The following is a 14875-nucleotide window of genomic DNA, read 5'->3' as shown; positions in this document are numbered from 1 at the left end:
CAATACACTGGGATGAAAAGGAAATTAGGCTGCAATCTCACTGATATATGTCTGTACCTCTTTCTCTGAGGTCTGTAATGTAGGCTTTCATAAATTCTTTTTCAAACAGCTCACGATCACGGTCACTTTCTGTTATTTCGTCAATCTCTTGAAATGAGGTTGTTTCAAGAGGGTTATCCTTGAGGCTTATAAATCTGCAAAAAATGAAATATTAGCATGAAGAGGGTTATATAATGTTCCTTATCATGAGCAGACTGTAACTTGCTATATGCCAAATGATTTATTGCCCTATAAATTTTCTGTTCTTCCTACTTGGTTACTGAGCAAAGTCAATTTATCTATGGGCAAAAGTTTGCTACTCTTTTCGTGGGCATAGAAGCCACACACTTTTCATGCTAATTAGCTAGAATAAACGTTAATTCAGAAGTAGCCTTGTGGAGGCAGACATGCGCAAGACTGAGAGCACATGCTTAATTATTGAATTGAAAGACATATTTTCTATGTCACCCTCTCAGTTCAATTTTGCACAGCAATCTGAAGCAGGGGAAACCATGAAAAATATTTTAACTCAAGGGAGTTAGCTAGAGTTATGAAAGGGGATAACACCAGATTCATATGTGTGGGATGTAATCCATTGGAGGAGTCAAATGCAACATTCCTTATTTCCCTAGAATGGGCACAGGCAAGGGGGACATCCAGTCAGTGTAACTTCCTGTTCCACTGGTCTGGAGCATCCTCCCCCTGCATGTGACCTCGGAGATGGGTGTGGCCCTGGCTGACTCCATAAAAGTTGAGTCACGCAACCATTTTCTCTCTCTTGATCACTTCTCTTGCTTGCTGCTCTCTTGCTGCCATGCTGCTCTCCTGCAGCCATTTTGTTCTCTTAATATAATTTTGCTGTCTGCTGGCTCTCAGCCAGCAGCACGTAAGCTCACTCTCCATGTGAGATAAACTGACAGATTGTTATGTAACTACTAAGGAAAACCTGCCTTTCGGGGGTCTAATTGTGAACTGAATGTGAGTAAATTCCATGTTACTTTTAAGGAAAGACTTTTGTGTCTTTATTCTTTTAAGAGGGATAAAAGGGGACACCAGGAATAATCCACCTGGGCAAGCCAAATTGGATCACTTAACTAAAGAGATTCAAATGAATCTGCAAACTAGCTTCCTGCTATATTGAAGGGAATCTGCTCTGCTACATCACTCCATCGTTCTGCCCGGACACTGAGGTCCAGCACCGAGGGCCTTCTGGCGGTTCCCTCACTGCGAGAAGCAAAGCTACAGGGAACCAGGCAGAGGGCCTTCTCGGTAGTGGCGCTCTCCCTGTGGAACGCCCTCCCACCAGATGTCAAAGAGAACAACAACTACCAGACTTTTAGAAGACATCTGAAGGCAGCCCTGTTTAGGGTAGCTTTTAATGTTTAATAGGTTATTGTATTTTAGTATTTTGTTGGAAGCCGCCCAGAGTGGCTGGGGAAACCCAGCCAGATGGGTGGTGTATAAATAATAAATTATTATTATTATTATTATTATTATTACTCACTAGTGTGAGTGAAGGAAGGATACTTATTCAATATATCCTTTCCTACTGTCATTCCCACAATATGTGAGCTCTGCTCCTCCTGGCACACTTCCATGGCTCAATATTCAGATGCCTACTAGCCCCCATGAGACCATGATCAAAATTACTGGTTCTGAGAGCAAAGGCCTTAAACCAGCAACCTTTTAGAAGCAGTGAGCAGATTTTGAATTTTGAGAGAGTACTGAGGGTGCTCATCAGAAAATAGCTGCTCAGGGTGGCATAATGCAAAACAGCTGCCACAGACAGCATGGCATAGCACATGACCAACCCTGACAATCTTATGCTTACCATAGGAAGTTAGATATGTTCTAATTGTGGAGATCACACAATAATGGTTGCACCCACACACTGATTGTGTTGGTTGTCCTGAATTTGTTTAACATGGCGGGATTATTATGGAATTAATTGGGCTAAAGGAGGCTTTATCTTATCTGTAAATATGGTTATGATCAGTGCTTTTTTCCTAGAAAAACAGGTGCCGCTACTCACCATATTCCCCATCCTTACCATGCTACAATTCCCAGCACCTTTAGCAAACTACAGTTGCCAGGATTGTTGGGGAAATTGCTTAGTGTGGCTGTGACCTTCATTGCTCCTATTCCCCAACAGCAAGCCATGAACATAGTTTCTTGGGTACCTAAAAGAGTTTTCCTTATCCCCTCACCCCTTGTTTTACAAGCATATCTGTCAAGATGCTTCTTCTGCTATCTGTTTGTGACACCTTGTAACCTGAACGTAATATTGTGTGTGTGTGCTGGGAGTTAGATTATGTGAAGAAAATGCAGGATTAGATTCCACCCATTGTAGAATCTAGGGGAATAGATCCAGGAAAGAGAAAAGGAAGAACATTTTTTGAAGAAGTTATTGATTACTTACTTTAAACCTGTGGTTGACTCACATATAGCTGTGGGCATCTTAACCAACTTATCGCCACTCACTGCCAGTAAAGTGAGCTTCGACATGTTGACCAAAGCTTGTGGAAGATAAGTAAGCTCGTTTTTTTGCAGGAGAAGAGTTTGTAATTCTTCCAGCCTTGGGAGATCAAAAAGAGTTCCATAGTTAAATGCATTAATACCATAGCTGATATGTTTGCTTATATACTAGCAAACGTCCTATTGATATGATAATCTGTATTTGCCAGGCCATGAGGAAATGAGAAGGTTTTCAGGAAATGCATGCACTCAGGAGAGCTGAAGAAAGCAGACCACTGGGAAGATGATTTGCAGAATGAAAGTAAAGGCACTCAGAAAACACCTACCAAAGAGCAAGGCAGTTGTAGCAAAATTCCCACCCCTCATGAGAACGTCACTGAAATTTTCTTTCCCATTTGATAATTTCGGAATGCAATTTCTTTTCTCATTAACTGATGGAGAATGGTGTTTGTGTGAGAGTGTGTAGAAATGTCAGGCACAGCCTTAAGCTAAATACACTATAAACCAAGGATGTCAGTAGACTCAACTCCCACCATCCCGAACCATCATGTATGCTAGCTGGGCCTGACGGAAGCTGGAGTCAAACCACATTTGGAGGGTCACAGGTTCCCCACCCCTGTTATAAACCTCCTTCAGGCATGCAAAAGAACACAAGGACTGAAACTGGGAAGATTCTGAATGCCTGTAGAACCTCTCTGTTGAACTTCATGCTGAAGATGTAAATGTTGGGTGAGGAGGGGAAATTGTGGGCAGGGCTGGTGAAGCCATGCCCCTGACCCAAGCTGAGCCTTCACACATTCTTTTTACCACCTGAAGATTGCTATAGAGTCTTAACCATAAATACTTTCAAAGCAGGACAGCAGACATGTGGCTTAGCTGCCACCAACCTTCCAGCTCATAGAGCAGAATATTTGTGCGCATCCAAGGTTTCATAGCTTCCATTGCAAATGATAGTTAGATCAGTGGGGGCTGGTCTACAAGGGCAAATGAAGCACTGCCACACCAGCCTCTATCCACCCTCAGCCAGCCCCAAGGCACCTGCCTTCTTACTTGCTACCAGTTCATGGAGTGGCACTGCCTGCAGCTTCCTTCTTCTTAGGGCTCATCCACACTATATCCCATGCATAGAAAACATGCATCTGAGAGGCTTCCTTCTTGTCTGACACTTTTCAGGCATGGGTCTGAGCAGTTTTCCCTTTGCCCTGCCACTTTCCCCTGGAAAACTCGCTCTTTAGTGCTAAATCAGAACAAATGGCAATCCACAGAAAAGCCAATTCAGCGCTAAAGATCAGGTTTCTCCAGTGGAAAGCAGTGGAGCAAATGAAGGTGTGGCTAAGTCCTTAGTCTCAGTGTTCCACTTGCAGAATTCAGTAGTGGGGAGAATGGGGGAAGAACGAGAATTTGTTGTCTCCGCCTCTCATTGGCTGTGGCTCCACTTAGAAAGCCAGCATGGTGTAGTGGTTAAGAGCGATAGATTCGTAATCTGGTGAACCGGGTTTGCTTTCCCGCTCCTCCACATGCAGCTGCTGGGTGACCTTGGGCTAGTCACACCTCTCTGAAGTCTCTCAGCCTCACTCAACTCACAGAATGTTGTTGTGGGGGAGGAAGGGAGAGGAGATGGTGAGCCACTTTGAGACTCCTTAAGGGGAGTGAAAGGTGGGAAATCAAGTCCAAACTCTTTTTCTTCTCTTCTTACTGGTGGTCTACCTCCCTTTTGCTAATGGGTACCAGCCACCACTGAGTTAGACAAGCTCCCAATCCACGCCACCTCCAAATTTAGGCAGTATAGTCAGTCAATGCTTCGTTTGTTACAACCAAACTTAATTTCAAAGGCAATACAAAGGACTACCTGTCTATGTCTTGTGGGAGATCTTTGAGGTTGTTGCTGCTCATATCCAACCACTGCAAACTCGACATCCGCAGCACACATATTGGAATTGAGGGGAAACTGTTGGCTGACACATCGACAAAGGTCACTTTTTTCAAGTTACTTAGCTGTAAAACAAACCAACAATTATGAAGAATTCAGTGAGGAAAGAATGCATTTAATTACGGAGCTTGGGGTTTTCATCTCCCCCAATATAAGCAGAAAGAGGTATCTAAGAATTAAAATTGTATTGGTTTTATAAAACTAAGCTTTACTCAGACCCACTGAAATGAATGAACATGAAAACGTTAGATCCACTAATTCCAATAGGTGTGCTGTGGGTAAAACTTAATACCACCCACGCATTCTTCCTGACTTTACTTGTTGTTGTTGTTGTTTAGTCATTTAGTCGTGTCCGACTCTTCGTGACCCCATGGACCAGAGCACGCCAGGCACTCCTGTCTTCCACTGCCTCCCGCAGTTTGGTCAGACTCATGTTTGTAGCTTCGAGAACACTGTCCAATGATCTCGTCCTCTGTCGTCCCCTTCTTCTTGTGCCCTCCATCTTTCCCAACATCAGGGTCTTTTCCAGGGAGTCTTCTCTTCTCATGAGGTGGCCAAAGTACTGGAGCCTCAGCTTCACGATCTGTCCTTCGAGTGAGCACTCAGGGCTGATTTCCTTAAGAATGGATGTGTTTGATCTTCTTGCAGTCCATGGGACTCTCAAGAGTCTCCTCCAGCACCATAATTCAAAAGCATCAATTCTTCGGCGACCAGCCTTCTTTATGGTCCAGCTCTCACTTCAAGCAATGCTAGAAACTTAAAATATTGCTCAGGCTACTGCTCTAAGGGTGCAATCCTATAATTAATACTCATTAGTAAGACCCATTTTCAATGGAATTAACTCCCCAGTAGGTGGGGAAAGATGGTAGCCTGGGTCTACAGTTCTGCACACATTCACTAGACGTTGACCACTCGGGGAACACTGAAGAAGATGAGAAACCTCCTTCCTTTTTTCTGGGATCCTCCAATCTCTCCAATCAATGGCAGCAGCTAGAGGAGAGATGCTTCACACAAGGCTGCCACCACCAGTAATCTGGGTTGGGCTTCCACTGCAAATATTTGAAAGTACAATTAGGAAGACTCAGATACAGGCACGCACATTTAAGCTTCACATGCCCCAGAGGGTAAAAAATGATAATTGCTCACTTGCATATATTAATTAAATGTGCTTCGCTTTCTCTTTCATGGAAATCAGTGGGACATAAAAGAGCCTAACTTTGCCTAGATCACACACATTATATTAAAATCAGTTAGGCTTGCTTTCAAGAAATGGATTAAGGATCAGAATGTTAATGTCCCCAGTTCTTTAGGAGACTGGCAAAGGATGATGCTTTGCTTTAATCTAACAGTTTTCCTGGAGAGCAAAAGACACCTGAAAGCCAAGAAATCAAATTAATCCTGTTTCCTAGAAAAGGCACAATAAAAGTAAACAAGCAGGGGAAATATGGGAAAGAATTTAAACAACATATCATTTTGCTTATGGGGTACAATCCATGAGCTCTTGTGGAAGAAACATCATAGCAATGTTGTGTGACATTGCTTTATTCGGCCTTGCATAACACCTGTATGACTCCAGTATATTTAATCCAAAGAAGACCTTTGAGATAAACAGAAGTTGCCAGTAGCAATTCTTGCTAAATTTTAGCCTGTTTTCCAAGCATAGATAAAGGTAAAGGTACCCCTGACCATTGGGTCCAGTTGTGGGTGACTCTGGGGTTGCACACTCATCTCTCTCTATAGGCCAAGGGAGACAGCGTTTGTCCGCAGACAGCTTCCAGGTCATGTGGCCAGCATGACTAAGCCACTTCTGGTGAACCAGAGCAGCGCACGGAAACGTCGTTTACCTTCCCGCCGGAGTGGTACCTATTTATCTACTTGCACTTTGACGTGCTTTCGAACTGCTAGGTTGGCAGGAGCAGGGACTGAGCAACAGGAGTTCACCCCGTCGTGGGGATTCGAACCGCCGACCTTCTGATCGGCAAGCCCTAGGCTCTGTGGTTTAGACCACAGCGCCACCTGCGTCCTTTCCAAGCACAGGTGGTGCTGAAATCAGAGCTTCCTTTATGCAGCGATGTGCTTCTTCCAGCCCAAGTTGTGCACCCTGGGATGTCTTCTTACCCTCCCGGGTCACCAGATAATAAAGCTAAATAATTAGATTGCAGAGGTCAGCCTTGCTCACCTACAGGAATCAGGGTACTATTTAAAAAGAGATTTGCTGGAGTTTGAGAGCACTGCATTTCTTTTTAAATTACAGTAATTGTTTCTAAATTTGAATGAGTGCATATAAATTTGCACTGTGCCCTTGCAAGTGCAGATAATCATGGCAGCTCCTGAAAGGGCACTGGGCTTTGCAAGCCACCTATCAGTTGATCACCAGTTTGATCACCAGTTTGATTTCAAACCATGTGGCCAAAGGAAAATGGGTGACTTCATGTCATTATTATTTTATTTATTAGATTTATATATCGTTCAACATCAAAAGATCTTGGGGTGGTTCACAAGATCAGGTGATTGGCAGTAGAGTGATCCTTCCCACCATGGGCATAGCCAGGGAGGGGCAGGGGGATCGAACGTAATCCATTCCGGAACTCCATTTGACTTCCAAAATGTTAGGAAACCAAAGTGTGGCTTCTGATTGGCTGCAGGAAGCTCTTACAGCCAATCAGAAGCCCCAGAAGTCAGGCGTCTGGCTTCCAAAAATAGTTCGCAAACCGGAACACTCACTTCTAGGTTTGTGGCGTTCGGGAGCCAAAACGTTCAAGAACGAAGCCGTTTGAAAACCAAGGTATGACTGTGGCGTAGCGTGGGGGGTGCAGGGGGGGCCGGCCGCACCGGGTGCAACATCTGGGAGTTAGGGGGCGCAAATCCACAGGTTAGGGGGCGCAAATCCATGGGTTAGGGGGCGCAAATTACCTGCCTTGCCCCGGGTGCTGACAACCCACGCTACGCCACTGTGTATAATTTTTTCTCTCAGTCACTAACTCTCATGAGCACTGAAATGATTTTGAAGGGCTGTGGGTGAGAGACCAGCAAGGTATTATTTTAACCTGAATGGAAAGTGTGGGATGTACAAACTGAGTGGTGGTGGTGATGATGATGATGATGATGATGATGATTTATTTATACCCTGCCCATCTGGCTGGGTTTCCAGAGCCACTCTGGGCGGCATCCAACAAAATATTAAAATACAATAGTTGGTCAAACATTAAAAGCTTCTCTAAACAGGGCTGCCTTCAGATGTCTTCTAAAAGTCTGGTAGTTGCTTTTCTCTTTGACATCTGGTGGGAAGGCGTTCCACAGGGCGGGTGCCACTACCAAGAAGGCCCTCTTTCCTCTTCTCAGGCACCTCAGGCAAGCAAACCAAGCTCCATGCCAACATAGTGTTATTCTCGATGTCTATTGCTTTCTTTCTTTTTTACATATGTTTCCTTAACAAAGAAAAAACAACAAGCCTAATTTAAGGCTAAGAAATGTGCTATTGCTATTTGAAGATTGTTCAACTTCCTCAGAGCAGTTGGTTTTGGGGCCTCAGGAACTTCTGGACTTTACCACCTTGTGAACCAAGTTAATTGGTAGCCCCTGTCCTCAAAGCTGGTCATCAAACTTATATCACATGGTACATGTCAGCTGCATCCCATTGCTGACAGAGGGGGAGAACTTGGAGAGACAGGAGGAGGTAATTAGGCAGGAATGCGGAACGAGGGAGGAGCAGCCAAGTTGCAGTAGAAGCCTGAGCTCCGAGAACAAGGAGAAGGAAGGGGGGAGCTCCAGGGAGAAGACACAGACAGTTTAAGCTTGGACTCAGAGGGAAGGCCACCAGAAATAGCCTATCCCAAGATGCGTAGGCTTGCAAGAATTAATGAGAGGCGTGAACAGGAAAGGAAGTGTAAGTAGGGCTTTAAAAGTGGGAAGAGGAAGGGCGGAACTCAGACTCGGCAACAGCTAAATTGGAAGCAGATGCTGAGTGACTGAGCTTCAGAGTGATTTGTGTGTTTTGAGCAATAAACCAGAGTTAATTGTTGTCTCGCTTCTGTGGGAGAGACCCAACCATTACAGTACACAGCATGGATGGGAACCTGTGGCCAGTGTGGTGTAGTGGTTAAGAGTGGTAGATTCGTAATCTGGTGAACTGGGTTCGCGACTCCGTTCCTCCACATGCAGCTGCTGGGTGACCTTGGGCTAGTCACACTTCTCTGAAGTCTCTCAGCCCCACTCACCTCACAGAGTGTTTGTTGTGGGGGAGGAAGGGAAAGGAGAATGTTAGCCACTTTGAGACTCCTTCAGGTATTGATAAAGTGGGATATCAAATCCAAACTCTTCTTTCAAGTGTTGTTGGAGTTTAGCAGTTCCCATCATCTCTGGCCATTGGCCATATTGGTTGAAGGTGATGGGAAATGGAGACCACAGGTTCCATACAGAAAGTGCTCTATGGACCAATAGCACACAAGTAACATTTGCAACCATTTCTGGAACCACAGCAATATTTCAAAGTGTACCTGTGCACCAGTGGATCGCATGCTACTCGCTCCATGCATTCAGATTACTGGGAGAAGTTCTTACGCAGAAAGAAAACAACCAAAGATGATGGTATATAAATCAACCCTTGAAAATATTGGGATAAGACTGAGAAAGAAGAGCTTGCTTATGACATTTTGATTATCCTGCATTAACTCTTGTCTTTATGAGCAACAGGTCCAAATTACCAACGATAGGTACAGCACTGATTTTAACAAAAAACGAAATAAAATCACCCATAATTGCTGGGTCGGTGAAGCTGTGTCATGAACTCTGAATATCGAACTGGAAAAGCAAGCAAGCAGTAAGAGACTTCTGGTAGCAAGATGGCCACAGAGATATTTCAAGCTGAATGCCAAACCGCAGAAAAGGACTTTATCAGCAGCAAAGGTATATAAAGGTCAAGCAGATGTCAGTGGACCAGTTGTCACCTCCTCCCCTGTAACAAGATCCCTGTTTTCCTATCTCAAAAAGACCTGGTCAGTCATGATGTCCTTCAGAAGCTGCCAAGTATTTCAGCATCCTAGGCCAACTGCTAGACTGCAAAAAAATTATGTAATGTGAATATGAAGGTGTAACGACGTGAATAATATTTCACAACTAATAAGGCACTCACTAAATAGACAGGGTGTACATGGGAAATATAATGGATAATTGACTGATTGGTCTGAATCAGTGGCGTAGCATGGGTTGTCAGCACCCGGGGCAAGGCAAGTAATTTGCGCCCCCTAACCCGTGGATTTGCGCACCCTAACCCTAACCCCCAGATGTTGCGCCTGGTGCAGCCGGCCCCCCCTGCACCCCCCACGCTACGCCACTGGTCTGAATGATTACTCAGGGGTCTCCTCCCCCTTTTTTGTCATCACAGCCCCATGAGGCAGGTTAGCCTGGAAGAGAGTAATAAGCTTTGTCACCCTGTAAGCTTTATGGCTGAGATTTATGGATTTGAAATTGAAACCCTGGTGGTGCTAGTCTGATACTAGTGTCCCTCTCCCACAATAGCGGTTTTCTGGAATAGTCCCAGAGGTGGGAGCAGAATCACTGGAACACAGTGCCAACGCAATAAAGGGGATCTGTAAGTACAGTCATACCTCAGGTTACAGACACTTCAGGTTGCGCATTTTCAGGTTGTGCACCATGCCGAACCCGGAAGTACCGGAATGGGTTACTTCCGGGTTTCGGTGCTTTGCGCATGTGCAGAAGCGCTAAATTGCGCTTTGTGCATAAGCGCCAAATTGCGACCCATGCGTGCACAGACACGGCACTGCGGGTTGTGAATGCTGCGGATTGCAAATGTGCATCCCGCACAGATCACGTTCACAACCCGAGCGTCCACTGTATGGGTGCTTTTTCCTCTTTCTTTCTCTCTGGTACTCAAAATCTTTTCTTGCTTCACAATTTATTTCGATGCTGCTCTTCTACCCCTTGTAAGTAATCTCTGTTGCAGAGCATGCAGTTATTTGCGTGCCAAAGACAGCATTTCTATAAGCAACTTCACCTCAAGTCTGAGGTTTTCTGGATTAGCAACATGGAATGCACTGCAACAGCTTGTCAGTTAGTGCTGGGAAATGAAATACAAATAGGTATGAGAAGAAGGGGAAGATTGTTGGAGTGGCATAGAATTGGAGAGTTGGAATGGACCACAAGGATCTTCTAGTCCAACCACTTGCATTGCAGGAATCTTTTGCCGAAAGTGGGGCATACTTTGTTCCAAAACCAGTAGTCTTCTTATATTGTGTTTCCCCTCCCTCTGAGCTTCTTTTGTTACCAAAGAATTTCAATGGCTTTAGATGATACTGGACTTTTGTCACACCCTATTTTTTAAAAAAAGAGTAATAATTTTTATTTGATTTTACAAGTATAGAATTATAACAAAACAACCATATACTGTAATTTTGCTCTATAAGACTCACTTTTTCCTTCCTAAAAAGTAAGGGGAAATGTGTGTGCGTCTTATGGGGTGAATGCAGGCTGCACAGCTATCTCAGAAGCCAGAACAGCGAGAGGGATTGCTGCTTTCACTGCGCAGCGATCCCTCTTGATGTTCTGGCTTCTGAGATTCAGAATATTTTTTTTCTTGTTTTCCTCCTCCAAAAACTAGGTGCGTCTTGTGGTCTGGTGCGTCTTATAGAGCGAAAAATACGGTATATCCACATAACTCTTGAGGGATGTACAGAAGGCCCATGGTTCAATACCCCTGGCATCTTCAGAGAAGGCAGGTAATGTGCCCCCCCATCTGAAATCCTGGAGTATTTGACACTCTGTATTGATGATACTGAGCTAGATGGACTAATAGTCTGACTTGGGGGGATGCATATATACACACCTACTGTGGGCCTTTTGGTTTTCCCAATTTTCTTAGTTTTATATCACAAAGTGTGCCTCCCTTCTACTTCATAATCCCTTGGAAATGGAATGTGACAAAGAAATATGAAGAAATGGACTAACGCAGGAGAGGAGAAACTTGGGTTAGTTGTGCCTCAGAATTTATATGGGGTTCTGATTATACTGTGTAAAGAACAGCTCCTCTGGGCTCTTTCATGTAGGGCTATATTTAACAAACTGTGTCTGGCTTCTATACGGCATGGAAGCCTAGCGGAGTTTTTATTTCATTCCCCCCCCCTCCCTGAAATGCTAACAACAATTCCCTGAGGTATGGGACACAGAGGAAATTATGGCAGCTGAATAGTATATTTAATAAAGGAAGTCATGTACATTTTATTTCCTTTAGAAGAATGATGGGTTTTTGCACCTTCGGTAACATTTTATTTTTAAACAAGTGCACCAAGCTTATCAGTTTTACCTCGGCAGTTTATTTTGCCACCTCTATATTTCCCCCCTTTTAAGCACTTTGTTATCCAACTCTGCATCAGTTATAATGCAAGCTTTGTGGAAGCTTCATTTTATACCACATTTGACAGTCAAACTACCCAGCCACCATTACTGCTGTCCTCATTTTTAATCAAAATTGTCATCTTTATTTGACAAACGACCTATATTTCTGCTTATCTTAATCACTCTGCTTTAAAATATAGCCTGTGCAACATTCCAGAAGACCCCCGTTGCTTTGCTTCCCAACTCTCTGGCAGTGAAAGTTTTGGCTGAGAGAAAAGGACGCCACGTCCCTGAACGGAAAGAGTTGTTTGATTAATGGGTGTGTTTTCAGTTCTGCTTTATTTATTTTTTGTCATTGAAAAGAATCCGCTGATAAGGTCATCTGCTTGTAGTTTTAGTGTGAACTGCCCATTCTGTGGCATGTCAGAATGCAGAGGTCTGTGATCATTTCAGTTCTTGGCTACCTCTCCGAAACAAAGCTATATAGTCAATTAAATTCAACTCACGCGCCATGTTCCAACAAGCTAAAACCTGCACGGGGCCAGCCAAACCATGATCCAGGATCAGCATCATGGCTCAAGGAGTAGATCAGGAGAGACAGCAGATCGCCTGCCTACCCATCCGCCATCCTCAAGGCTGCATGCTGCCATCACCAGGCCAGTCCTCCTTCAGCCCAGTGCTGAATTTACGTATAAGCTAAACAAGCTATAGCTTAGGGCCTCACTCTCTTGGAGGGCCCCAAAAAATCTAAAGGGAAAAAAACTGGATGTACATTTCCAAAATATAAAATAAAAAACAAATGAAATAAAACCTACATACAGCAACAGTGTTTTGTGTTGTATAGGCTCCTACGATGTAAGTAATGGGCCCCCAATCATTTTAAGTTAAGACTTAACAATTATTTCACTATTAATATACTTCTTCTTAATTGTATTTCACTATTAATATACTTCTTCTTAATTGTATTTCAGTTCAACAATTACTTTGATAAAATACTGTACATATTTTGTTATGTGCAAATGGCTTTAGACACCTACAGTATTAGGTCCATATAGCATATGTACAACACAAAAAAACAGCAACAATTTGTGGTTGAGAGGAAGAGAAAAGTTAGACGAGAGAAAGGAAGTAATTATCATAAAGGATAAACATAAGCAGCAATATGAAATGTGCATAGATTAAAGATTGACAAAAATTACACAATGAGACTGGTTGGAAGTCAATAACCACAGTATGTCGGTGTCTTTGTTGGTAGGTAGGTGGAAGGGGTGGTGAAGGTGAGATATGTGATGTATGTTTTGTATGTAATATACCGTATGTAATGTAATGTCAATCTGAAGAAAGGCACTATGTAATAATACTTACTTCGCCAAACCTTTATTAGGCATTGCAAGTACAGACCATCATAAAACATCCAGATATAAAATTTTAATATATATACAAATAAACAGCCATGTTAAAATATGTAATAATGTGGATTTTCACTGGAGTTTCTTCTCGCTAAATGGTGCCAATCACCACTCGAAGAGAAACTATTGACAAAAACTCAGCCACCCTTGAGGTTACTTCCAGGTTAATGTCAGACAGATAGAATCTGATATTTTCATTGTGCCGTGATGTTGGACTATCCAAAAAAGGGGATAGCGCACATTTGCGCAGCTGGTTGTACAATGCACAGTAGAAAAGAATATGTTCTACTGTGTCCGGCACATTCATGTGCCATGTTTCTGGGGATGTTTAAATATCTGCCCAGACAAAAGCTGAGCAGAAAACATTCAGCTGCACTAACGTAATGTTGGACTGGAATTGTTAATTTTGAAATATAAGTAAAATATACTCAGAGTCCTGTAGTGATTCCATGCTTTTTATTGCAGCCTGTAAAACAGTGATTGAATTGCCCCCCAAACTTCAGGCTTTTATATACATTATTTATACAATGAGTCCCGTCTGATTGGCTGATTCTGCTTCCCTCCTGGAGCCTGATTGGTCTTTTCCTGCAGGCCAATCAGTTGTTGTATTCTAGGATCCTACTTGCCTATTGTCATAGCTGTCAACTTTTCCCTTTTTTTAAGGGAAATTCCCTTATTCCAAATAGGATTCCTTGCAAGAAAAGGGAAAAGTTGACAGCTATGCCTCTAGGATCCAAGCTTAGTACATAACAATAAGTGACCCTGTTATCTGTTGTATTTAAACCATAGAACTTGGGGGAGGATTTTCATTGGAGCCATGTAACAATGTGGTCCTTCCTCTTAGCAAGGTTTTGTCGGATGAGATGGCTCCCCAGATCCTGGACATGCCCACCCTGTCACAACTGATACTAAAGCTCCACAAAAGTCCCCCAGCAATATAAATTACAGTAAGACCACAACTTAGGTGCATTTAGCTTGTGCACATTCAGATTTACGTATGTGGCAAAAATATAAAAATTAAGGGACAGAAAGGGGATGGGGTTCCGGGGAAAATGACTTCTGCAATCCCACCTGCCCTTAAACCCAATGGGTTTTAACTAGACGTGATTTTGTCTTTAGGCATATGTAACCCCCACCAGTGGCAGGTACAAAGGTCTCAAATTTCAGCAGCGCCCTGTGCAATGCCAGAATTTGCCCCCCCCGCACCTCTTATGCTCCATTCTAAATAATAGTTGTGATGTCCCTGAGGCTCTGCACCTAGTGTAACCAAACCAGTCATGTTCCCCTAAATTCACCTGTGCCCCAGAGTACATTGCGGGTCTACTGTATAAGCAGTTTCCTTGCAGTTTCTGGTTCTAATTGCTTCCTGATCAACATGGTATGGCATGGTGTTAATGACGAATCAGCTCGGTTCCTGTTTTCTACATAGAGAAGGTTAATTGCTAATTTTCTCTCAATATTTTTTTTTGGGGGGGAGAAATATTGCTATTTCATATTTTTTAAGAAAATGTGGGGGGAGTTGAATAAAGCAGCAGTAAAAGCTCTGATTGGGCAGAGCAGGAACTGACTACTGGTAATTAGGGGGCAATTCATCACTTATGCCACGCTGCACAGAGCAGGAAGCATTTAGGGACAGAGGTAGCATGGAGGAAGCTTCTAAGTAAAATCTCAG

The 14875-nt window shown here is 43.4% G+C and overlaps 1 protein-coding gene and 1 long non-coding RNA gene across 8 annotated transcripts in view; one reads left to right on the top strand and one right to left on the bottom strand.

Moving 5' to 3' along the window:
• The window catches only part of LOC310688500, a 235140-nt gene that overhangs the window by 148042 nt on the left and 72223 nt on the right, over positions 1–14875 (top strand). The gene's annotated exons all lie outside the window — the stretch shown is intronic.
• The window catches only part of LRRC2 (leucine rich repeat containing 2), a gene marked incomplete at its 5' end in the record, with an annotated part of 77834 nt that overhangs the window by 7177 nt on the left and 55782 nt on the right, over positions 1–14875 (bottom strand). For all 3 annotated transcript variants that reach the window (XM_083465004.1, XM_083465003.1, XM_083465002.1), the window contains 3 exons: positions 58–194; positions 2459–2614; positions 4364–4509. In XM_083465004.1, coding sequence (XP_083321130.1) covers positions 58–194; positions 2459–2614; positions 4364–4509 — 439 coding nt within the window. The remainder of the gene's footprint in view (positions 1–57; positions 195–2458; positions 2615–4363; positions 4510–14875) is intronic.

Source organism: Podarcis liolepis, assembly GCF_965112155.1.
Source record: "Podarcis liolepis genome assembly, chromosome: 11".
Classification (NCBI taxonomy): domain Eukaryota; kingdom Metazoa; phylum Chordata; class Lepidosauria; order Squamata; family Lacertidae; genus Podarcis; species Podarcis liolepis.
Note: the sequence above shows the minus strand (reverse complement) of the source record. Positions and strands in the feature narration are given on the sequence as shown.